At 46.4% G+C, this 25,165-nt stretch overlaps 1 protein-coding gene across 1 annotated transcript; it reads right to left on the reverse strand.

The window, feature by feature from the left end:
• Nucleotides 1-686: 686 nt before the first annotated feature.
• SEMA4C (semaphorin 4C) lies at nucleotides 687-24,754 on the reverse strand. Its single transcript, XM_040415804.1, is given in 18 exon segments — nucleotides 687-2,978; nucleotides 3,060-3,127; nucleotides 3,209-3,366; nucleotides 4,041-4,156; nucleotides 4,251-4,473; nucleotides 4,896-5,040; nucleotides 5,901-6,076; nucleotides 6,865-7,016; nucleotides 7,207-7,323; nucleotides 7,444-7,540; nucleotides 10,046-10,144; nucleotides 10,242-10,304; nucleotides 10,397-10,498; nucleotides 10,500-10,548; nucleotides 10,699-10,754; nucleotides 10,870-10,998; nucleotides 11,462-11,557; nucleotides 24,572-24,754. Coding segments are annotated over 18 exon segments (2,877 nt in total). The 3' UTR covers nucleotides 687-2,130.
• Nucleotides 24,755-25,165: the final 411 nt, after the last annotated feature.

The following is a 25,165-nucleotide window of genomic DNA, read 5'->3' on the forward strand; positions in this document are numbered from 1 at the left end:
TTATGGTTTTCCAATTTGTCCGTAAAAAATGTTGAACCATCTGTGACTTGGGGAAAAGTTGTCCAGAGAAGAGAAAAATTCCCGTGTTCACAGATCCATCCCGCCCATTATAGTCTATGGGTCCGTGAAAACCACGGATGCAACACGAATGCCATCCGTGTTTCATGGATCATTAGGAAGAGATGCTTTGAAAATTAATTTCTCAGTTGCACAGTGTCTGTGAAACACGGATGACACCTGATAGCAAAAAAGGACACACTGATCCTTCACGGAGGCATCAATGACCACCTTTTCACGTATTGAATGAGGCTTTACCCTGCAGTTTTTCTGCATGAGAATCTGCAAGGTGTGCACGTAGCACAGATGGCATCTGCTGCATTTTGTGGATCCTTTGTTTGCAGACTGAAATACAATATGATGGTGACATGAAGCCTAAATGGGAGTATCTGAATATAACTTTTTAATGAATAGTTCCATTCACCGACAGCAAACATATCTTATTAGAACAGAAGGTATTAGAAAGCCGCTTTGCATCGTGTAACTATATACAGAAAACCTCTCAATGTCTCCATTGTAGGCTTTTGGAAATTAAAAACAAGGAATAAATTCTACCAAAATATGAAGAAAACCATGAAACGGTGCAGGATAGGAATAAAAGGGGACTTCAGGTTTAAATTCCATTTTTATTTTCTCAATATAAAAATACTTATTTACAGGAAATAAATATATTTCAAACAGACAAATAAATTACACGGTGAACTACAGAATGAGCAGGGACCAGGGAACGAGAGAGCGTGAGAACGCAGGACCCTATTTACACAAGAGGATGGAAAAAAAAAAAAAAAAGATATTTTTAGCGTGCAGACCCCAAGGAGGTTTGGTTTTAAAAACAGTGAATATGTATATACAGCACAACTCTCTCATCCCTCCCTCCGGCCACTCGCAGACACGTGACAATTGGAAAAAAAAATAAAAATAAAATACAAGAAAAAAAATAAAATTATATTTGGCAGTGGAAATTTTTTTTTTTTTTTTTTTACCCACACAAGTCCTGGCCTTGTGTATGGATTTCTGAAATGTTCTCGTTTGTAACTCACAGCGGAATGATTGAAGGGCTGGGGGTTATGGAACGGCATGGCCAAAAAACAGAACATGTTTTCTAGAAGGATTGTCCCAGCTTCCAGAAGAACAATGCTCTAAGTGTTACTACACCCTCACATTCATTTTCATGCATCTAAAAACAAGTCATTTACACGAACACTCAGCAACCAGGGTGGGCTGCATCACGATTACGTGATCGAAGCAGTCATTTTGCATGTGACCCATTTTGCATGGGAAGGGAGGGCAATTTTTGAAGGGGACCTAATATGTATTTATGCAATGCTGCTGATATCGAGTAAAAAGTTGGATATGTTGGAAGTCTACTTTCTTTAGATTCCCCATACGCACGCACTCCTTTCTCCAATACAGGCTTGGCCGAAACAAAGCCAGCGATATCCTGTGGAACTACAAGAGTCAGCGAGCAACACCAGGAAGTGAGTGGATGCTTGCTACCGGTAGTGGCACAGGAGCTGGCTAGCTATAGGCGGTTTTCCTCTATTTGGAATCTACAAGGCTTGGAGGTCACAAAGCGCTGTAAACTTTTAGTGTAAAAATGCTATATAGAAAACAGTAGTGATTTTATTGCCATACGCCATTAAACCTGCAAGATCGGCAACAAAGTGGTTAGCGACTGATCCCTGCACCGTGAGGAAGAGTTAACAGGTTGCAGAGTTATTGCTCTTCTGGCCAAGGATTCCTGGAATGGGAGGTGACTGGTTCCTCCGTTACTCTCTGGATCCAACGTCACTCATGAATGCATCAAATCTACAAATACTGAAGTCATACAAGTCACAGGAATGGTGGTGGGGAAATGTGAGCTAGCACGTCTGGACAAAGAACCGCAAAAGGTCTTCTCCTCGCTTCCATACATCTGCAGTGGAGACCACTGGGGAGAGGGAAATTACATTTTGGCCACATCCTTCCCCCCAAAATCTCCAGTCCCTGAGGTAGTTCCAAATAAAATAAAAAAAAGTCAGGAAAAAATAAAAAATAAAACAGTGCAAACTGTGCAGGTGGCAACAGGGGTGGTCAGACAGACGATTCCTCTGGATTGGAGTCCGGCAAAGCTTGCCTCTGCTTCAGTTTCCACCTCAGTTCTTCATTTAGGTCCCCAAGTGGTGGCCGATCCTCACTTAAACCACCACCACCTAGCGTAAGACGTATATATCCATTGCTGTTGGAACCCCTAACGCCTGACAGCAGCATGTGATTAGGCGAATGAAGAGGTGGGGAAGGTAGGGCTTGACCTGGGATGCCATTGCCAGATGGAGAGGATGAACCTGTGCTGTTCTGGCACAGTGCATGACCTGGAACTATCTTGAGAGATCCATCAGAATAGTAGTAGGAGGAAGGGTCCCACAGTTTCTCATCCGAGTCCGCACTAGGCAGGCACTTTGCGATTTTGGGTTGTGAAGGTAACTGGATGGGATACACAAGAGTATTCTCCAGGGTCTTAGAACCTTTGTCCATCTCATCTTGTAGCTTTCTTCGCAGATAGACTACAGCCAGGAAAAGGGCCAAGCACACAGCCCCAAGAGCTATAACCATCATCCACACCAAACCCAGACCATCCATGGGGGCAGAGGATTCCAAAGTCAGAGACGGGGAAGCCACCACACTCAACCTGTAATTTTTTGAGAGAAAGTGGGCCCCCTGTTCAACCGAAAAGCAACTGTATGTACCAGAGTGGTGAGCATTAACTCCCAGAATAACCAGAGCCTGAAGGGTGATATCATATAGCACAGAGTCATTTTCATCCTGTCTCAAATCCTGACCGTTGAACTTCCATATGGGTTGGGCTAGGTTGGAGGTCAGCTCACAAGGGAGAACGACATTTGTCCCAATGGCTACGGTAAGATTTCTTAATGAGGGCTTTGCTGAAAGACAAATAAAGAGACCATGAGTAAATCGTTCCTGGTCCTCCTCCGACTCATACAATCGAAAAGATATAAACTTACATAATTTCATATACTGAACTTCACACATGGACGTATCGAAATTTTCAATGTCCTGCAGCAGCGCATCCCTACAAAGAACACAGGGAGATCTCAGCATGAAGTTTCTTAACATATGAACACTTTATAAATACAATATGGTCGCTACTCACCCATCTTGTGTATCAGATCCTACACAGCGGCTGGAGCTCAGATTCCAGGCACAGAAGGGATCTCGAGCTAGAATACAGTCGGCACAGGAGCGATATTTACTGCAGTCTGCCATGGGAAGACGTACCAGTCCGGATGGAGAGCCGGCAAAGAGAAGAGACTGGAAAAGAAAAAGAAAAAGGTCAGTCATATCTATAGACTAGAGGAAAAAATAAATGATTATTAAAATTATCATCATGATTCTATGCTCCATATTAGATAGTTTGGGCTGTAAGCATGAAGACCAAAAAAATCACTTGGATCTACCCTGGCGTTAGTGAATATAGGAATTGTGGTGTGACTGCAGCAAAACCTCTTCACCCCTTAGGCTAGGTTCACATCTCCATTTGGCATTCTGGTCGTCGGTTTTTGCAGAGGAACACCAGAATTACTGCATCTGGCATAGCTGGACACTTGTGGGCATTTGCTATTTACTATAATGAGATCTGGCAGGCTTCCGGCAAAAAGGACTGCTTTCTGCTGGAAAAATACTGCTGCAGCTGTATTTTTCCAGTAGAAAGCTGGCATTTATGCTGGAAACCCATTGGATCCCCACCGGATCCCATTATAGTGAATAGGGACCCAGCTACGCCAGATACAGCAATTCTGATCGGTTGCCATAAGAGCAGACTGAGATGAGAACCTAGTCTTAGTGTCCGTTCATCTTTAAGCTATACAGCTGTGAAACCCAGGCAAATATATATTATCCATACTTTTGTAAAGGCAATTAGGTGAAGACCATCTAAAGAGCTGCCAAATAGCCTACAGAGAAGGGACCCAAAAAATGCTTCTTACCCTCTCAGTAGACAGGACCAAGCTGTGGACGGGATAAGGCTTATCAAACATTTGAAGCTCCTCAATTAAATGGATAGAAGAACCCAAACGTACAGCTTTGTTCAGCCATCCATTTCCTGCGCAAAAGAAAAGAGAAAACGTGTTGAAGATGGACATCTCTCAGATCAACAAGCCCATCCATTGTGACACTGGTATTGTTAAAACTCTGACCTGTTCCAATGAAGAGCGTATCATATGACTCCCCGTTCAGCCCCGTAGTTGTGTGCACGGCGAGAGTTGTAAAGTTGACTCCTTTTCGCACCAGCAGAGGGCGCCCTTGAACAGGCTGAACAGATTCATCCATAAGGGGGTGCTTCTTGGCGAAGTTGAGCGTGTTATCAGGAAGGTCCATCGAGCTGTTCATTCCATGATGCCGGTGGAAATTTGTGATACACTGAAACAAAAAAAAAAGGAAGTCTCAATTTAGAAAACAGAGGAACTGGAACATAAGCTTAGACTACCTGCCACGTTCTACCCCCAAGGCATCAAGCACCTGTGATTTAAATTTTTTTTCCCCGTAAGTGGCATAATGGGTGCCCTATTGTACACCTATGACGCCCAGAAAAAAACCTGCCTAAAGGTAGAAGGCTGCATCTTCACAATGAGAGGGTGGAATAAATTAAGCAGCGACGTTCCCAGACTGTTTGGTGCTTTAAGCTGAATTCACCAGAAACAGTCCTTTGTGCTTAAGCAATCTTTTCCTGGCTTTGTCTCAAGGGATAAGCAGCATTTGCCTGTGTGGCTTCTACGTGCAGTTCATGTAAGGTTAGCAGCTTCCAATACACACTAGTATTACTTTTACTGCTCTAAACTTACCGATCCAGGCCGTGGACTGGGCACCGTGTCAGAGTAACGACCCCATTTCTGGGCTTGCTCGCGGTATTCCTTGTAAGGTCCATCAAAGGCCTTGTGAATGTCTTGGATGGAATACTGGCAAACTGCAGAAACTGACACATCACCCCTAAAAGACAGGAAGATATGCAATTAGCAGCTGGAAGCTTCTTCTCCGCCTTCTTCTAGCTGTTCTTAGCCCTGTTAGGACATATGGACATCCCACCTCTCTATGGTCCAGAACATAAAGTGAGATTCTCTGTAATTGGTGCCCCGACTCTCTCGTTGGGGGAAAAGAAGGGTCAGGCATGCTGCATTTCAACATGCCCGCTCCATTGTTCCCACAGGAGATAAGTCTGTGCCACAGGTGTCTGGCAGCTGCTCATTTCTCCCTTCCCATTGAAAATACAGCAGACATGTAACAGGTGGAGCTTAGAAGAATGGCTCCTTCGGTCAACCGCCATTGATGGAAAGCTACAGCGAGATGACAAGTTCAGCTCTGCAACCTCTATGGCGTAAGGTCTCTCTGAAGAGCTGGATGGACACCTAAATGCTAATATACTGGCACAACCTTTGGCACTCCAGCTGCTGTGAAACTACAATTCCCAGCATGCACCATTCATTTCTATGGGAGTTCAGAGAAGAGCAGAGCAAGTATGCATGCTGGGAGTTATAGTTTCTTAAAAGCTGGAGTGCCGGAGGTTGCCTGTGGCCTCCCTTAGGTAGCACGTCTGGATGTGTCAATGGGTATGTGGAAATAATGTAAGAATAGATTTCTTGGTCTGCAGTAAAAATTACAAAATCAATAAAAGGGTTAATTTAAAGTGATGCTGTTCTGTGCCTCAGCTTGTGATGAATTCCCTAAAAATTGTTTCTTTAGCTCCACATCTGCATTATCGTTTTGAGGCACCTGCATACTCCATTACGGTGCATCAAGGACTTATATTTTTTTTTCTTAAAATATTTACTGCATATTAAATAAAAGCTCACCAGCGAGCCTGGAAGACGGCATAGAACTGCGTAGCCCTCCACTGGTCGGTACGCAGGGTAAAGACAGACTGCAAGAGGTTAAAGTGAAGTTGAAGTTCTGGAATGGAGCACACAAGCCGGGCCTTCAAGAAACTGGTCCACTTCCTCTGTAAAGTACGAGCTCCTCCTAAATCTCCCTGCAAGATAATTCCAATGTGGTGTGAGAAACATCTTAAAGACACAAGAGAAGTCTTAGAATACATGATCTATACGGCCATTAACCTAATTCTCCACAGAAGGCACCAGCAGTGAGCGGCTATGGATTACACAGCATTAGGGGCAGTTCAGGTCACTGCTAATGGATCTCCATATACATTCACTTCTGCATAGAGGTGGGGGAAGGGAACGGATGCACTTGGATTGAATTAGTCTATCGTCATTTTCATTCATGAAGGGTTGCAATGACTTCATGGGGGTTGGACTGGTTCGGTTATAGTCACAAAAGCCATAAACAATGTAGAAAGATAAAAAAGCGGAATAAAGACGTGACCAAGGCCTTCGTATATAGCCACATTTTGCAAAAATTTAAGGCGTTTTCAGAGAAGAATATTGACAACCTACACTCAGGATGGGTCATCAATATCAGATGGGTGGTGATCTGCTGCCCTGTACCCCCGCCAGTATTCGGTTTAAAAAGGCTGCGGTGCTCCGGTTAGTGCTGCAGCCTCTTAACATACATTGTACAGAGGCCGTGCTCAGTACTGCAAGCTCTGGCTCATTCACAAAAATGGGACTGAGCTGCGACCACGTGACATCACTAGCTTAGGAAGAGGCCGCAGCACAATGGAGGACCACTGTCCCTTCAAACTGCCGATCAGCTGGAGTCAGACTCCCACCAATCAGACATTGATGACCTAAAGCCAGCAATATTAAATTCCCAGAAAACCCCCTTTAAAAGGAAAAATGTGCAGCAGAGGTCACGAACCTTACAGACGCGGGCCACCCGAGACACCACCTGCTCACTATAGCAGTCATATTCCAGGGCACGTTCAGTGAAGAAGAAATAGATCTTGTCATCATCGCCCACCTTGCTATCCACGCTCTCCGGCATATGAGCAGAGCCCACAAACTTGGCCTCTAGAAGGAGACAGAAGACATACAGTGAGGTTATGTGCAGGGGGGAAAGGAAATGGTTAAAAAACATTTTTTTATATCTATATAGAAAAGCTCCGATCATTAATGGGTTAATCCCATTACAGCATATCCACAGTCTTATAGGTGCAGGTACCAAAGACTAAAAACTAGAGTCAAGTTTGTACGTTCTCACCATTCAGCCATGTCGCCAGATACTCCGTCTTGATGCTATTATGCTGCCCCATACTGCGCTGGATCACCGGCTCTGTGCCCAGGAAGTTGAACAGTGTAGCGGTGTACAAAACCCCATCTGAAATATACATAACAGGCACTTATATATATTATATATATACACATACATACACACTGCATTACAAGCTCCTCTTGGACTAGCGTCTACAGCAAGGAGATTCCAGCTCCATGTACTCACCGGCGACAAGCCCGGTATGGCCTGTAGATGGATCATACGGACATTTTCCCTTCCCATCTTCTATGTTAACACTATCCAGAGTGAAGGTTGACAGCTCCTGGGCAAGAGAACATCATAGCTTGTCATGACGCAGCCTGGCATTGAGCGTACTTATTCTCTAGATTGAATGTCTCGCCTAAAGTGACAGATATAAACCAGAAAGAATCCTAGCTGAAGGGCCTGTGTGCAGAGTTCCCGGGGATTTTCCATGAACCTTATACTATTACATGCTAAAAGAACCTTTACGCTTCCTTCACACGCAATTTTTGTGCTAGCTCTTTGGGCCTAATAATAAATAATAATAATAATAATAATAATAATAATAATAATAATAAATATATATATTGACTTTTTTTAGCGCATCATTAGCTCATTGTGACTAGACTACAAGTAAAAAAAAATAATGATTATATATATATATATATATATTAGATTGTGGATTTTGTCTGAGATCTACAGTGCTTTGATTATTTTTATTGCACATAGTAGCCTTTTTGACTCTTAAAGTTAAAGGCATGACTATTTCAATCACGACTTAAATTTGAACCATCTATGTTTTGCATTCTTTTAGTTATGTCACAATCATGAAATATTCTAGTTTTCACACAATAAGGCTACATGCACACGACCGTATGTGTTTTGCGGTCCACAAAAAAAAAACGGATGACGTTCCATATGGCATCCGTTTTTTTTTGCGAATCCATTGTAATAATGTCATAGGACATGCACTATTTTTTTGCGGGGCAACAGAACAGACATACTTATGCGGACAGCAAACGGTGTCGCGTTTTTTGCGGACCCATTGAAATCAATGGGTCCGCATCCTATCCGCAAAAAAACAAAAACGCAACAGACACGGAAACAAAATACGTTCATGTGCATCAGGCCTAAGTGGACATATCCGGTATTCTGCAGCTGTCTTGAAGCTTTACTGTGTAGACTGAGGCAGTCTCTGCAGAGGGTAAGGGATTTGATGACAGCTACTCTATATTGTGCTGCTGGAGGTCTACATAAGGCAGAACAGTAACATTATACACACAGATAAGGCTCTGTATAAAGCATCTGTCACTCTCTGGGGGAGGGGTAGTAAACTTCCTTGAGACTGTAATAATTAATGCGATTTCTCGGTCAATTAACCCTCATTCACTGCAGCTGCTATAAAGCACACACATTCTGCTGTACCGTCTTCCTTTACATCCTATCATTTGGAAGAGGTTTGGTGCAGTAAGGTGTTCTGCACAGATCTGTCCACCCTCACCTCTGCTTGAGTCTGGTTAAAGGGGTTGTCCCCATTACTTCTCCAAGATAGGGGAGACGTCTGATCGTTGAGGTCTGACTGCTGGGGCCCCTCCGACAATCACTAGTATATAGGGAGTCTGTGTTCCCCCGTTTCAATGGAGCAGCAGACACACATGCGCGCTGTGATTCCATTCTACTCTATAGGACTGCCGAAGAGTGCCGAGTACAAGTACTCAGTGCCTCTGTGCTAGTGATTAGCAAAGGCCCCAACAGTTACACCCACGCCGATCAGACACCTATCTGCTCCCCTTTGGATAGGGGGATCAGTTGTTGTAATGGGACAATCCCTTTAGGCCCCATTTACACGTCCGCATTTTGCGGAACGGAATTGCGAACCCACTCATTTCTATGGGGCAGCACCATGTGCTGCCCGGATACAGAATTGCGGACCCGCACTTCCGGGTCCGCTATTCCGGTCTCGGAAAAAAAATAGAACATGTCCTATACTTGTCCGCAATTGCGGACAATAGGCATATTCTATAAGGTCCGCAAAATGCGGAACGCACATTGCCTCTGTCCGTGTATTGCGGATCCGCAAAACATGTTACGGATGTCTGAATGGAGCCCTAAGGACTCCAATTTCTCATGAAACAAATCTGGTACAACACGCTAGCAAACTCTTGACAGGCTGCAATTCACATTACAGCCACTGGGTCTCATGGCAGAGTAAAAAAAAACAACAACGTATTTTGTGATAAAGTTGGTCACCCTGCCCGACACATCTAAGGATACAGTATACTGAGCCAAGGTAAGTATACATATAGCTGAACCTCACATGACATAACTCCTATAGGGCGGGTCATTTATGAAGCTGAAATACACCTATATTAGGCGTACTTCAGGCACAGATTGTGGCACAAAGGTTGGCGTTGAGCCGCAATCTGCTACTTTCCCCCCCCACTTACGCCAGGTCTAAATATATATATATATATATATATATATATATATATATATATATATATATATAGTGGGCGGGAAAGGGACGGCCGGTCTGTCTCATGTACCATTTTCGACGCCTGTTTCTGGCGTAGAAAAAAAAAGGATACATGTAAGATAGCTCGGAAGCTGTCTTACATTTAATAAGAAGCGGCGGTGGATCCACCGAAGTTATGAAGAGGCCGGCGCCTCTTCATAACCCCAGCTGATCCACCGCCAGTGCAGGGGTTTATTACATTTAATAAAATGTGCCCTTATATATCTCTTGCAGTACAAAGACGTTCATTGTAGAGCGTTGCTGAAATATTCCAGCAGGTTGATGACTTACTATATAAGCACACTTGGGCTGGAAGGCGTAGGTCCCGCAGGTAAGGAGATGAGTTTCATTATATTTCTGAAGGATGCGGATATAATTGAAACATTCCGTCTGCAAGAAAGTGTGACAATGCAATGTAAGGGGGGACAGCGTACACCTTAAGGAGGAACTACATGGCACATTTTCTTCCATATGATGGAGGCATTACCTGATTGCTCTTTCCTTTATTAAAACACTCCAGCTTCCGTTCACCGGGGGCTTCCCATATAATCTGACAGGGGGGAAAAAAATATATAACACGTTAAATGTCAAATCCCTTCACCCACCTTTGAAACATAAAATGCGTACATACAAGAAACCTACCGGTGGCCTCAGCTCCTTGCCGATGTTATCAAGGTCCAGCGAAAATATGACCTCCCGAGCGCCTACATACAGTGCACCCCGACTTTCATCCACCGTCAGCGTTCAGATAGTGGGAGATGCCACTGCGCCAGGATTGGCGATTTTCAGAGACCCTAAAAACATATAAAAGGATGGTCATGAATGAGATGGAAAACCACACGGATAAATGTACAGCATCTTCCCTAAGGTTTCTCCCAGTCATGCAGTCTATGGCTCACGTGAATCGTCGCTATGTCATATGGGACTATAAGAGGTATAATTACTCCATGACATCACCTCCCCAAGGATTATGAACTGAACGAAAACAGGTGACATCAGCCTGACCCAGAAGGATCATACAGAAGAAGCTGCGGTACCCGCCTCAGCAGGCTTTGCCTGTCGGCACTCTTCAGGCAAATTTGGAGGAGGGGTAAGGTAATAATAGGTAGTCTTACCTGAATACCGCACTGTTTTTCGTGGCATCTGATTCCATGCTTTTTACTTCGACGCTTATTAAAAGGGCCAAAATACACAACCACCGTGGAATCATCCCCTCGTCCGGTCCTCCGACTAACTCCGGGAGTCTGCAAGAAACAGAGCAAGAATTAGCGGGTGTTAACGGGCACCGAGGTCACATGATTAACTCCATAATGACATATATATAGTTCAGCAGTTTTATATATTGAGTCGAGAGGTGCAGCTCCATGCAACCGATACATTTGTATGAATCCTTTTAGCACTCCTCCCCAAGTCTAGAAAATCCAGCGTTCAGTCACCTCCGGAGCAGCCCACCTCAAGCTATTTTCCAGACAGCTGAGTCCAATGGAACGAGAGTAAAAATAAACCTCTAAGATTCTCATCAGTTATAGTATTAAATGCAGGGACTTTACAGATAGGGATCACCTTGGGGGGGAGGCATAGAAAAATCGCTCTGTGGGGCCCCATTCCAGCCTGATCACCATCAAAAGAAAGCAAGTTCAGAAGGTGGAAATGGTATGATGAGTAAAAGGGAACCCGTCACCACCACAATGGCCCCCAAACGAGTACCTTAAAGTTCTCCATGGATGTTTTTGGTTGCTTCTTCCGATGGATAACTTTGCATGCAGCACTGGGGGAATAGTCTGGTTTTTCTGCAAGTTGACCCTTAGAAGGGAAAAGGGGCAGTGAACCTCATACTCCAAGTCCAGCGAAGCACCAAATCTTTGGAGCGAATCAAAGAGATTTGCCAGTCTCTGAAGCAAATATGCAGCAGCCGGGCTCCCTTCGTAGGGTGCGACTGCAATCGGCAATGGCACATGCGCAGGATCTCAGGAGCATAATGTCTCACTTAAGCTGAGAGACGCCCGTCAAGACTGAAGAGGCTGGATGGGGGCACAGCAAGCTTAACTCGGAGAGTGAGGTCCACTTAAATTTCCATACAATAAACAGGGTTTTCTGCAATTTTAGCCATTAGAAGAAGCTACCAAAAACATCCATGGAGACTTGAACACAGCTTTAAGAGACTCCGAGCATTTGGGGGCCATTATGGTGGGGACAGGTTCCCTTTAATAAGCAATGAACTCCGTGTGTGAACACTCTCTACTCCTCTATTATTCGAAGTGATCGCCAACTCTTTAAGGACCCTCTTATCCGCCCTAGGATCCATTTTTTTGTCATGAGATTAGTCTTTATTACATTGGCCATAGACATGTCTATTGTACAAAGTTAATTTACTGACTGTGACCCCACTGAGCCAACATATCACCATTGCGTGTCCGTCATCCAAATGAGCACAGGCCATTGACTTTGACCAGTGGAAGATTCAAGCTGCCTATGTAGAAACTTGTTGATGGATCTAATGACCACTAAAGGTCTATGGATGAAGATGGACAGTCCCAAGGTGTACTAGTTCAGGGAGATTGGACTCTTCCTGTCTAAACCCATGGTCTTCCTACACAATAAGCTGCATTTTTGATTTGGGGGTGAACAGCTGCATAGTTTCTAACAGTCCTTAATTTGCTGGTATTATACCAAGGTTTCAGGAGCAATCCCAGCTTCCTCGGCCAAAAACATGCAAGACTTTTGTAAAGCCCACCAGAAGTGGTTTGGGTCAGGGCTTAAATTTCCCCAAATTTACAAATGATAATGTTGGTAATCATGCAGCCACCATCTATAAACCAGAATTTGGTTGGTGGATCTGATGACAATCTAGTGTCTACAGGCGATACGAGACAGTCCTTCAGGTAAATTAGTTTTTCCTTGCCTAAACCTATTGTTTCAGTCAAATCAGAGCCTTCTGGCAGCAGCTTCATTGGACCCCTGTGCTGACAATTGTTGGGTAAATGGTGGTTCACCAGATATCACAGGTCTATGGCCACCCAGACCCAATAAGGTTGGGCCTTGATGGACAACACAACAAAACTAGAGTTGGTATGGAGGCTACCTTCCAGTATATGTACAGATGCCAGTAAGAAAATTAGATTTTGGACTCCGGTGTAAGATTTCTCCACGCCCAAAAGTAGCCGGACTCTGAACTTGGTGGGAGTGAATGGAAGACCACAAGCTTGGCATGGATCATGAAAGCGAATTAGTCACTGGAAAACGTCTTAATCCACTTCGAAGGATCTGCACACGTACACATTTTCCCCACCAACACACTTCTGTATGGATAACACATTAACATTCAGGTCAATACTACAACTGATACTGCAGTGAAGAGAAGGAAAGGAGCTTACCATCCGAGATAAGTGGATTATGGTGCCCTGCTCGCCCACCAGACTGAATGATACAGTGTATTTCACCGTTCCCCACCCTTCCGTTTTATAATGAAGCATATCTGGAGCCCAGCAGCTGCACGGTATGGATTATTCCATGACATCTCTGTATTCAATTACCGAGCTGAGACGTTAACCAGTCGTGGCAAGATTAAAAGGACTTTAAAGCTGCTGAAGAGAATCTCCGCAGCGGCAGGAAAGGGTTAACGGGGTGACTCAATATACTGTACAAAAATCGAGAAAAATCATTGCGCAGTGCCAAAACAGTGGAGGAGGATGGAGCAGCAGAAAGGGATGAGGGTGGGAGTTTAAACAGGATACACTTCCTCGGATCGGAGCAAGGAGGCTGCAGAAAGACGCTTCCTCCTGTAAGACTCAGCTTCCATCCGATTCTTCGCTTCCTGATCCAAACCTGCGATAAAAGGGGGGCAGGGAGCAAAACTAAAACGGGAATGCTGCCGGCAACTAAGGAGGCAAACCTGTGGAGTTCTGCAAATATGAAACGCTGGGCCTTGTAGTCCCACCGGCAGATTATGATGAAAATTCAACCAGAGGATGGATACTGCTATGTATAAAGGGAAACTATAGACAGCGATTCGCTTCAGTAGGATTGAGCTGTAGTACCAGACACAGCCTTTGAATGAGACCGGCGCTGTTTCATGGGAAAAAGCGGAACCTTTTATTAAAGGGGGTTATCCGATAATTAATATTGATCACCTATCCTCAGGACAGGTCATCAATATCAGATCGGCAGGGGTCCGACACCCAGGACCCCTGACAATCAGCTGTGAGAATAGGCCGGGCGGTCTGAGTGCTGGAGCCGCTTCCTAGGCCATGTGACGTCACCGTACATGGGTCACGTGACCTAGTTGCAGATCAACTCCATTCAAGTCAATGAGGCTGAGCTGCAATACACTATGTACGACGCTGTGCCTGTTAAGCGCCCAGGAGGTTGCCACGCTCACTGGTTTGCAGCGGCGCTAGGATGCGGACCCCCATTGATGTGATAACGACGACCTATTCTGTGGATAGGTCATCATTATCATTTCCTGGATAATCACTTTAAGGCTTCGTGCACATGGCCGTGTCCATATTCTTGTCCGCAAACCATGGCTATCTGGACCTGAAAATGAAAAGACTAAGACCTAAAGACTAAGACCTAAAGACTAAGACCTAAAGACTAAGACCTAAAGACTAAGACCTAAAGACTAAGACCTAAAGACTAAGACCTAAAGACTAAGACCTAAAGACTAAGACCTAAAGACTAAGACCTAAAGACTAAGACCTAAAGACTAAGACCTAAAGACTAAGACCTAAAGACTAAGACCTAAAGACTAAGACCTAGAAGTTCTTTTTTTTTTTTTTGCAGCCCCGCTGAAGTGAATTGTTCTCCATACGGGCCGCAAAAAATAAAAATAAAATATAATAATGTTTGTGTGCATTAACCCTAAGGGTAATAACTTCTGCAACTAAATGGGGCTTGCAGAAACGCATTTTCCTGCCGCCAGCTCCATTCACATGAATAAAATGTGAATACATCCCAAGGCCGCTTTCCCATGGTCAGAATTTCCATCAGTGATTGTGAGCCAAAACCAGGAGCGGGGGCTACACAGAGATAAGGTATAAGGGAAAGATCTGCACCTGTTCTGTGGGTTTGACCTGCACATGGTTTTGGCTCACGATCACTGATCAAACGCTGACCACACACTGACTGCATGAAAGTGGCCTAAAGCAGTTTTCCAGTCTTATTTAAATTCAAGTTCTTCTGGTTCTATAAAAAAATATATATATGGCATCTCAGTGGTTAGACCTGTTCTCTTGCAGTACTGGGGTCCTGGGTTCGAATCCAACCATGGGCAATATGGGCATGGACTGGGTAAGTTCTCTCATACACCAAAAACAAACTCATAAACTAGTTTAGAATAGGGGCTGAAGGGAGCGATGCCAACTCTTTACATGGCTGCGGAATATGTAAGCGAGACACAGAGGCATCCTCAACAACGTAGAAATCGCTCCATCTTGACCTCCAGGCTGTCAGCAATGACAGCTGGGAGCTAACTGATAATTAATGTGTGCACTCACTGACTGCAAGCAGAGATCTTGCAGACCTGACAGCTGCCAGTATATTATAGTATACATCTGCAGCCATAAAACTATATTTCATGGTCTGGGAATACCTGGCTGATCAAGAACAAGCTCAGTTAGTTTTGCTGCTATGGACTCATTCTTTTTATACCATAAAAAAAAGCCAATATTTGTTTACTGCTCATTTCCGTTGGAAATAATAAACATTAGTCATAAAAGGGAGTGCACTATCCCTTTAAAAGTCTGCTGCCAGACTTGCTTCCGTACAAATAATCCACTTGTATAAAATATTCATAGAGACGGAGCTGGGTTGTTACTATATGCTTGGAGCCAACATTAACCCTGCTCAAGAGAGCTAACACGTTATACATCCTGAGCAAAAGAATCGCAGCATATGGCGGTATATTCTCAGGTCATGACACCCAGTGCTGGATCAGACGTCCTCTTCTATTTCCTTGCATGCTCTATCAAGCCCAGATCTAACCAGAGGCCTAAAAGTGGGGCGCAGACCCTAAGGCTACATGCACACAGTGCAGAAAACCCACCGCATAAGGCTACATGCACACGACAGTGTTTTGCGGTCCGCAAAACACGGATGGCGTCAGTGTGCGTTCCGCAATTTGCGCAACGGCACGGACAGCCTTTAATATGACTGCCTATTCTTGTCCGCGAAATGCTATATATCAGGGCTCGACAAATCCTGGGCGCCAGGTCGCCATGGCGACCAGGAATTTGGTCCTGGCGCTTGGGTATTTGTCAGCCCGATTTCAAAGATGCGCTCTCGGCGCGCACCATGGTTTACTGAGCCGGCACAGTGGAGAAGGAGGGAGTCCCTCCCCACTGTGCGCGGCTGCCGCTGGCCACTAAGAACAAAGTAGGAGGAGGAGGGGAGGGACTATGGCCACTGCGCCACCAATGAATGTGCCGGCCATATCCCGGCCCCTATGACTGCACGCTGTGATCCGCGCGATTAACCCCTCAGTTGAGGGGTTAATCGCGCGGATCACAGCGTCCTGTCAGAGGTCGGGTGCCGGGAATGTTCTTCAGTCTCGACACTCTGCATTGGTGGCAGTGGGCAGTTCCGATCAGAGTCCCAGCAGTGTAATGCTGGGGCTCCGATCGGTTACCATGGCAGCCAGGAGTCACGCTACTGAAGTCCTGGCTGCGATGGTATGTTAGTAAGCAGCATTATACTCACTTGCGTCGTGGCCGCCGGGCGCTCCTTCTTCTGTCTGTGCGGCTCATTGCTAATGCTTATAGCATTAGCAATGCGCCGCACAGACCTATGAGAAGAAGGAGCGCCCGGCGGCCACGGCGCACGTGAGTATAATGCTGCTTACTAACATACCATCGCAGCCAGGACTTCAGTAGCGTCCTGGCTGCCATGGTAACCGATCGGAGCCCCAGCATTACACTGCTGGGACTCCGATCAGAACTGCCCACTGCCACAAATGATTAATACTGGGGAGGGAGGGGGTTGGGTTTGTTACCAGAGGGGGCTGATCAGAGGGAGGGGGGGGCTAATCAGAGGGACTGGGGGGGGAAAGGGGGGGCTGATCAGAGGCTGGAGGGGCTGATCAGAGGCTGGCTGCCATGGTCATCTCCCTGCTGTTGTGTGCACAAAGCACAGGGCAGCAGGGAGAGTGTAAAGTCCTATTCACCCTAATAGAGCTCTATTAGGGTGAATATGACAAGGGTTCTAGCCCTTAAGGAGGCTAATGGTTATTAAATAAAAAGTAAAAAAAAAAAAAAAAAGTTTAAACAACCCCCCCCCCCCCCCAAATATAGAAAACAATATATCGCGATATATATCGCACATGCTTAAAATTATATCGCAATATAGATTTTATGACGCGGCTCCGCCTGGCTCCTAACTTTTTTAGCTGGCTCCTAGATTCCAAGGAAATTTTTCAAGCCCTGCTATATATTTTTTTGCGGGGTCACGGAACGGAGCAACGGATGCGGACAGCACACAGAGTGCTGTCCGCATCTTTTGCGGCCCCATTGAAGAGAATGGGCCCGCACCTGAGCAGCCAAAACTGCGGCTCGGATGCGGACCAAAACAACGGCCGTGTGCATGAGGCCTAATACAGTACACAGAGATGTGGACCAAACACGCCCATTGACGTCTATGGGTCTGTGAAAAACCACTGATGCATCGCGGATGGTATCAGTGTTATCAGTGTTTTTTCACGGACCATCAATAGGAGATGCTCTGAAAGTGAATTTTCAACTGAGCAGCGCCTGTGGAATACGGATGACACACGAAGAACAAAAAAACTGACACTCGGATGAAACATGAAGGAAACCTGCGGACATGTGACAGTAGTCAGTCTCCTGCATCTCCCGGTTGGGCCGCGGCTTCCCTGATCCGAACTGTATAATAGTAATTTATGATACAGTCATGATGATGTGAAACTGGTGTAAATTCCAGCGCTGGTGTACATGCGATTTTCTGGTGCATTGAGAGTGAAAGTTGCGACAAATTACAGGGGTTGTCCAGCTTTGACTAAGTGACGGCCTATCCTCAGCATGGCCAATCGGAGGGGTGCGACACCCTGCACCCCGCCAATCAACTGGTGAAGTGTATATCCAGTGCTGGAAGTCTGCGCCATTCACATCATAGGGAGCAGTGCTATCCCACCAAGGTACAGCACTACAGCAGCAGTACCAGACACAGCCCATGGACAGGTGGGGCGCCATTTCTCTGGGGGGGGAAGCCCTTTTTTTTCCAAGTTGTAGACAATCCTTTTAAACAAAAATGTTAGCTTTTGCCGTTGTCTAAACTCGTGAAACCTTTCAGTAATTCTTCAGCAGAAAACCAGGGTCTGCTCCGTACCAACCACAGGCAAACAAGTCCACCAGGAAGCCCCCACAGCCTCAGCGTATCTGCAGGTAATCCTTTCTGAGGAACCCAATTACTCAACAAGCAGGATCTTTCATAATTACAGAAGGCTTTGAAGACGTTCCATGGGAGGGAAACATCAAACGCAAGATGTACCCTCTACAAGACTCTTCGAGAGATCACCCAGAAATTTATAATGCGAGCCGAATGTCCCAGAGAGAGTTCAGTAACAAATTCAGCTCTGCTATGTCGATATCAGAGACCTTCCAGAAGACACCCCCCACAAAGCTGAAGCAACAGGTCTTGCTTTTCCAGTTTTGCAAACTCCTAATTGATCCATACAGTATCTGATCCTAACCCCCGATGAGACTACCCGTGGATGGAGTTTATTGGTGGCAGACTCGCCCTTACCAATAATAGATGCCTTCACCATGTAGACACTGGAGCAGGCTCGGCGGTGTCTTACGGGTAAACAAGACGCTGAAAGGATCTGTGTGTGGAGCGGACTAGTCGACCAATTAACATCACCACCACTTACAATACACATTGTTCCGAAGCCTCATCCAGACAATAGCTGCCATTATTCCAGCTCCCAGGGTGTGGTCTTCATTCACTTACTGGCTGAAGATAAAGTCTCTCCTCGCAGTACCAGTACGTAAAGATGGCCGTACATACCGCACGAATGTCAAATCGCCTACAGATGGGGTGACCGTATGGGGTCTTCAACTCCACAGCAGAACTTCAACATGCCCGATTCTTGTGGTGGTATCCGCTGCCTGAGGCTTCCTCCCTTCTACCATGTAGACCATGGGGTGGGTGAGAGGAACGGCTGCCGGCCGACACCTATGGTGAAACGCCACCTCGGTACAGATCATTCCAGCACCTGGTGGAGGTGGTTTAGAGGGGTATTCACACTGATGCCGATTCGACTAACTTGTAATAGGTTGGTTAGCTTTTATTTTTGTAAGAAATGGGTCTCTAAAGAACGACAGAGATAACATAGGATAGATCAAGGGTGGTCCCATCCGGTCAACCCCTACACTAATTATTGCCAGGGATAAGCACACATGCAGCGGCCCTTGAAGGAGAAGTAGGGTATTCCATAGTGTCCATGGATGAAAAGGATACATGGTCACACGGAGTCTTCCAGAGGGGGATTGGCTATTTGCAGGGGTATATGGGGAGAGAAGACCCCTTTAGCTTGGTGTCACTCAGCTTTTAGTGGCTGGTTTTTTGAGCCAAAGCCAGTGGATCCAGCACCGTACTTTATATATTTCTCATTACCTTTTAATCCCTAAAAACAGCATCAAAAACTGCCTCAATACGTTAAAAGAATGCAATTTTTTTTTTCTGTAAAAAAAAATAGTCATAAATAAAATCTAAAATGCTTGACCCAATTCATGCGTGTACGGACTTTAAAGGAGTTATCCTATCTGAACATTTGGTGGGGACCAGAACCTCTCTCCAAATGAAGCGAGGCCACCCTCCATTCACCGCGAGTTCTAAAAAAAACAAAAAACAGCCGAGCGTTTGAGACAGGAGTGGGTCCCAGAGGTGACATTTGTGGCACATCTTAGCAAAAGGTTATAAATGTTGACGTGGTAAAACCCCCTTTAAAAGAGAATTTCCACTCAAAAATACAAATCTGCAGAGGTTGGTTTTAATTCTTCATTTATTTAGTAGCTGTCTGAACTTTTCCATTTTGTTGTGGCGGCAATTTTAGAAGAAGTGCAGCCGTGTTGGTCGCTAGTTTCTCAGAAACCTTGGGGGGAGATTTATCACAACTGGTGTAAAGTAGAACTGGCTGCTAAGGGCAACTAAGCCAATCAGATTCCACCTTTCATTTTCCAAAGGAGCTCTGAAAAATGAAAGGTGGAATCTGATTGGTTGCTATGGGCAACTGAGCCAGTTTTCCTTTTACACCAGTTTTGATAAAAATCTCCCCTTTGTGAGCACACTGAACAAACATCTGGGACAGGTTTACCAGACACTCAAGCTCATGTAGCCCAGCATCACAGGATTTCCATCTTATCAACTGGTGTCCACTACTCCACCCATCTTCCCTTAACAATGCACACTCCCCTCCCCCGCCACTCTAGCTGTAAATTGCAGACCACACCAGCAGGAAGCAAGCTGGTCAAAGTGCCAGGAAAACAACCAGCTGTGAGCCCCCCACTACCACAACTGCCAACATCCTCAATAAGCGCACCTCGCATAACGGTAAGGAATGTGACACGAGGGCTGCAACGGTGACGTCAACCCTGCAGATGCGAGAGGGACAATACAGCCGGCAGGTGAAGGACGCCCCCCCCCCTGTATTCTGCAGGTGAAGGCCGCCCCCCCCCCCCTGTATTCTGCAGGTGAAGGCCGCCCCCCCCCCCTGTATTCTGCAGGTGAAGGCCGCCCCCCCCCCTGTATTCTGCAGGTGAAGGCCGCCCCCCCCCCCCTGTATTCTGCAGGTGAAGGCCGCCCCCCCCCCTGTATTTTGCAGGTGAAGGACCCCCCCTCCCAAAATGTAATGTGCATCTTTTAACTCCATGCTACCCAGTACTAACATGACAAGATGCCGAGGCCTCAATGTAAAAGCTTTCCATGCGGACCCATTCACTTCAATTGGTCCGCAAATCCGGAGATGCGGAATGGAAGCACGGAACGGAACCCAACGGAGTTTTTTCCCGTACTTCCGTTCCGCAAAAAGATAGAACATATCCTATCTTTTTGCGGAACAGCCGGATCGCGGACCCATTCAAGTGAATGGGTCCGCGATTCGCTGCGGCTGCCCCACGGACTGTGCTCGTGCATTGCGGCCCGCATTTCGCACGCCCGTGAACGGTGGTGCTCCGACTTATAGGCCCCGGGGCTCTTCAAGTAAACAGGGCAGAGCTTCTGCTGCCCGATGACCGGGAGCATATCCATACAGGGATGGGGGTCCTGGCCGTCAGACCCCACTGATCAGAAAGTGATGGCATGTCCTGGGTTGGGAAAATTCACTTATGTGAAAAAACCTGTTTTTTCTAGATCTGTCAGTGTCAAAGAGAAAACTCTGGTAAAACCGGGAGTTTCCGGTCCTAATTACTCATTATTGAAGATTTCAGACTCCCTAATGAGCGTTTGTTCTCGCCTTCCTGTAATGGGCCGCAGCAAAGCAGTAGAAGCAGCCGAGAGCGATTTTCCTGCAAACCCATGCAGAAAACGGATTGCTCCACGACAAACTCATCTTCGGGCGCTAGTCAATTACCAGTCTTTTCCCGTAGGTAGAAGGAATCAGAACAAGAGGAAATTTTTTTTTTAAAAAATTCAAGAAAAACCTGAAGAGACACTAGTACTTCTACCAGGCTGAAGAAAAAAGTACTATATACGGGTTACCCAATACACGTCATCTGCCCCTTCTCTTACTCAGATCCGTCAGATTCCTGAAGACCCCAATGCACAGGGGACCAGGACGCTGAGATACAAGGTGCTGTTTGTCTAGGTCAGGGATCCGCAACCTCCAGTACTCCAGCTGTTCTGAAACTACAACTCCCAGAATCCTCCTTTCATTTTAATGGAAGTTACATGGACAGCCAAGCAGGTGTGCATGCTGGGAGTTGTAGTTGCACAGCAGCTGGAGTAGTTCCACACACACACAGATACGGCCCCAACACAATAGACTGGAACCAGTAAGGATTTGGACAGACACAGCTAGAGGGTGTCAATGTGGCAGCACGTTCCGGGCTGTCCGCCAACAGCTCCGCCTAAAAATCTCACGTTCCCATTCTGGATGTGAAGTCTCCGAGCTGATATTTTATCAGGGATGACATTCACCAGTTCCACAGTCCCCAGAAATAGCCCCACCAAACAGCTCCCCATACCTCAGCTTCCCTGTGAGAAGTGAGATATAGAAACATACACCCGCCATCTGTATACAGGATGGATCCGCACTTCCTGCTGTGGATCAATATGGGAGTCTTCCAGCCATCGATCTCTCCTACTTAGTCCTGGAGAGCGAGACGTCAGCGGAAGCTTCTGTGAATGAACGCCACCAGGGGATCAGTCTGTTCAATCCCATTGAAAAAAAAAAAACAACAACAATTAGTGTGCATTCACACGACCGTGCGTTCTTTGCGGTCCGCAAAAATGCAGATCGTCCCAAAATACGGATGACGGCTGTGTTGCGCCAGTTTATTCTTTTTTTGCGGACCCGTTGTAACATTATCTATTGTCCACAAAACGGGACTGCGGAATGGACATACAAATGCAGACAGCACACGGAGTGCTGTCCGTTTTTTATGGACCAGTAGAAATGTACTATGGGTCCGTGTGCGATCCACAAAAAACGCAGACCAAAAATATGGTCGTGTTAATGGGCCCTTAGACGGCCTGAAGTGACTGATAAGTGGGAACAGTAGCCTACACAGCAGATGGAGCAAAGACAGAAAGATCGAGCAGTACAAGAGAGAAACCTAAATGATCAAGAGGGGTCCGGCTGCTGGCCCCCCCGAGATCCGAGATCCGGATTTTTCTGCGTCAATGGACAGTGGTGCTGTATGCCCCTCTGTGCCCGTTTCCTTTTAGGACTAGAGGTGGCCTCAACGCTCACACCTTTAGGGTCTACCTAAAAAAAAAAAAAAAATTTAATTAAAAAAAATTTGTGTGTTTAAGTGTAACTGCATCCCGTACTCAAGGAGGAAGCTGAGATTTGGGGAGCTGTAAGCAGCAGTGATTTTCTTTCTTGCACGCCAAAAGGATTCGAGGGGAGCGGGAAATTGGGGTTAACTTTAGCCGCACGGATTGTGAATGGAGGATGCTGCCATCGAATTCTGGTAAAAGGCCAGTTCCACATTGCCACCTCTGCATGAGGCCCACACTGGCAGGAGAGCCACTTCCCAGCCACGGTGCCACTACGAACAGATGGGCGCGGAGGAGAAATATTATTATAATATATATATATATTTTATTCCTATATAGAAAAGATATCCCTTGAAATAATATACAGGGGTATGGACGGATGTGGCCCCATGCCTACCCCTGCCTCCACGTACGAGGTAATCTAATGGGAGAGGAGCAATCTGCCTGACAGAACCAGTTCTATTGACCAGTAACACAAGCCAGGGCTATGGCCGACCAGTGTAATTTGATGATAATTCACCGCTGCAGTCATCCCATCTGGAAAATGAGTTACACGATATGCCATTGAAATCAGATTACCAGCAGTCAATGCCCCCAGCTGCTGCGAGGCCTGGGCGGACGGCGAGCGCCCGGCATCCACAAATCCTCCTCCTCTGCTCTACGCCAAGTCCACTGGAGTCCTTCACAACGCCAATGTCTCCTCAGCCTCTTCTCCGCCATCTACACCCCTGCCAGAGTCAGGCTGGAGCTTGTCGGGAGGAATTACTGAAGTCCCGGAGGCGAACCGTCTTCCCGCAACCGGTACCTTTACAATGCCACCCTGCCAGGCCGCAGTGTGTGAACTGGCCTTAGTTATGGGTCACCTCTTGCTAATACACACAATCCCCCCCCCCCTCCATGCGCACACATACACACGTGCAAACCTTCCCCCTCCATACACTAATCCCCTCCCCCCATACACTATATACAAACCTCTCCCCTCCTCTTTATACTGTCCAGACTTCTGCTAGTCAGCAAGAAATCCCAGCCCCCAACACAATGCACAACCCCAGTGTGCACACACCGCAAGCACCCCTCAGCAATAGTGAGCACAGCACAAGTACACACTTGTATAATCCAGCAATAGCATGCACACAGTGGTGTGTGTATAGTGCTCCTGTGTGCAGCACCACAAGTACACCTCAGCAATAGTAGTGTTTAGTGTGCACCATAAGTATACACTTGTATAATCCAGCAATAGTGAGCACAGCGCTGTGTACAGCACCCCAAGTATACACTTGTATAATCCAGCAACAGCATGCACACAGAGGTGTGTATAGTGCTCCTGTGTGCAGCACCACAAGTATAGACTTGTATAAACCAGCAACAACAGTGGTGTTTATAGTGTGCACTCCAAGTATACCCTAGTATAATCCAGCAACAGCATGCACACAGTGGTGTGTATAGTGCTCCTGTGTGCAGCACCACAAGTACACCTCAGCAATAGTAGTGTTTAGTGTGCACCATAAGTATACACTTGTATAATCCAGCAATAGTGAGCACAGCGCTGTGTGTACAGCACCCCAAGTATACACTTGTATAATGAAACAACAGCATGCACACAGAGGTGTGTACAGTGCTCCTGTGTGCAGCACCACAAGTACACACTAGTACACCTCAGCAATAGTAGTGTTTATAGTGGGCACCCCAAGTATACACTTGTATAATCCAGCAATAGCATGCACACAGTGATGTTACAGTACAGCACACACAGTGGTCTATAGGACAGCTGTATACATGTATAACTGCACAGCTCCAGCACTGGGCACACTGCCAGCCCCACAGCAGTACGTACACGGGCACCCACGTCCTCAGTGCCAGCCTCACCTGCTCCCAGGGATACCACAGACAGGCTCCGATCTCCGTCCCCCAGTGAGCTCCCCAGTAATATCCGGTGCCGGGAGAACTCCGGCTGCAGGATCCGCTCGGCACGAAAGTCCGGTCTGCACACGGCTCTAGACTGCTCTGCTGCACTGGATGCTCTGCTGCCTCCTCCTCGGCTCTTCTCATCCTTCAGGGCTTTTTTTTTTCCCTTTCCTTAATCCCTGCCCATTTTTCCTGACGTCAGTGTGGGGGATGGGGCATCCTGCAGCTCGATCAGCCTCTCACTAGACTTCATATGTGTATAATGGGCATATTGTGCTGCAGGGTCAGGGGTCTGCTCCAGCCCTCAGGAGCACAGGGACGGCGGTGAAGCTTGATGGTTTGCTAGGGTGGCACAGGCTATGCTGGTTCAGATTTTTTAATGTTGCACTAATATTTTGGGGGGGAAATCCACGTGTGAATGTGCAGGTAGGTCGATCTGCAGTGATCATCTCTGCAAAGGGTTAATCGAAAACCCTGAGCTATCGTACCAGTCACTGCTTCCACCGCTCCCGCAGCGATGATGTCACGTACATCATTCACGTGACAGCTTGCAGT

Source organism: Bufo bufo, chromosome 1 (genome assembly GCF_905171765.1).
Source record: "Bufo bufo chromosome 1, aBufBuf1.1, whole genome shotgun sequence".
Taxonomy (NCBI): Eukaryota; Metazoa; Chordata; class Amphibia; order Anura; family Bufonidae; genus Bufo; species Bufo bufo.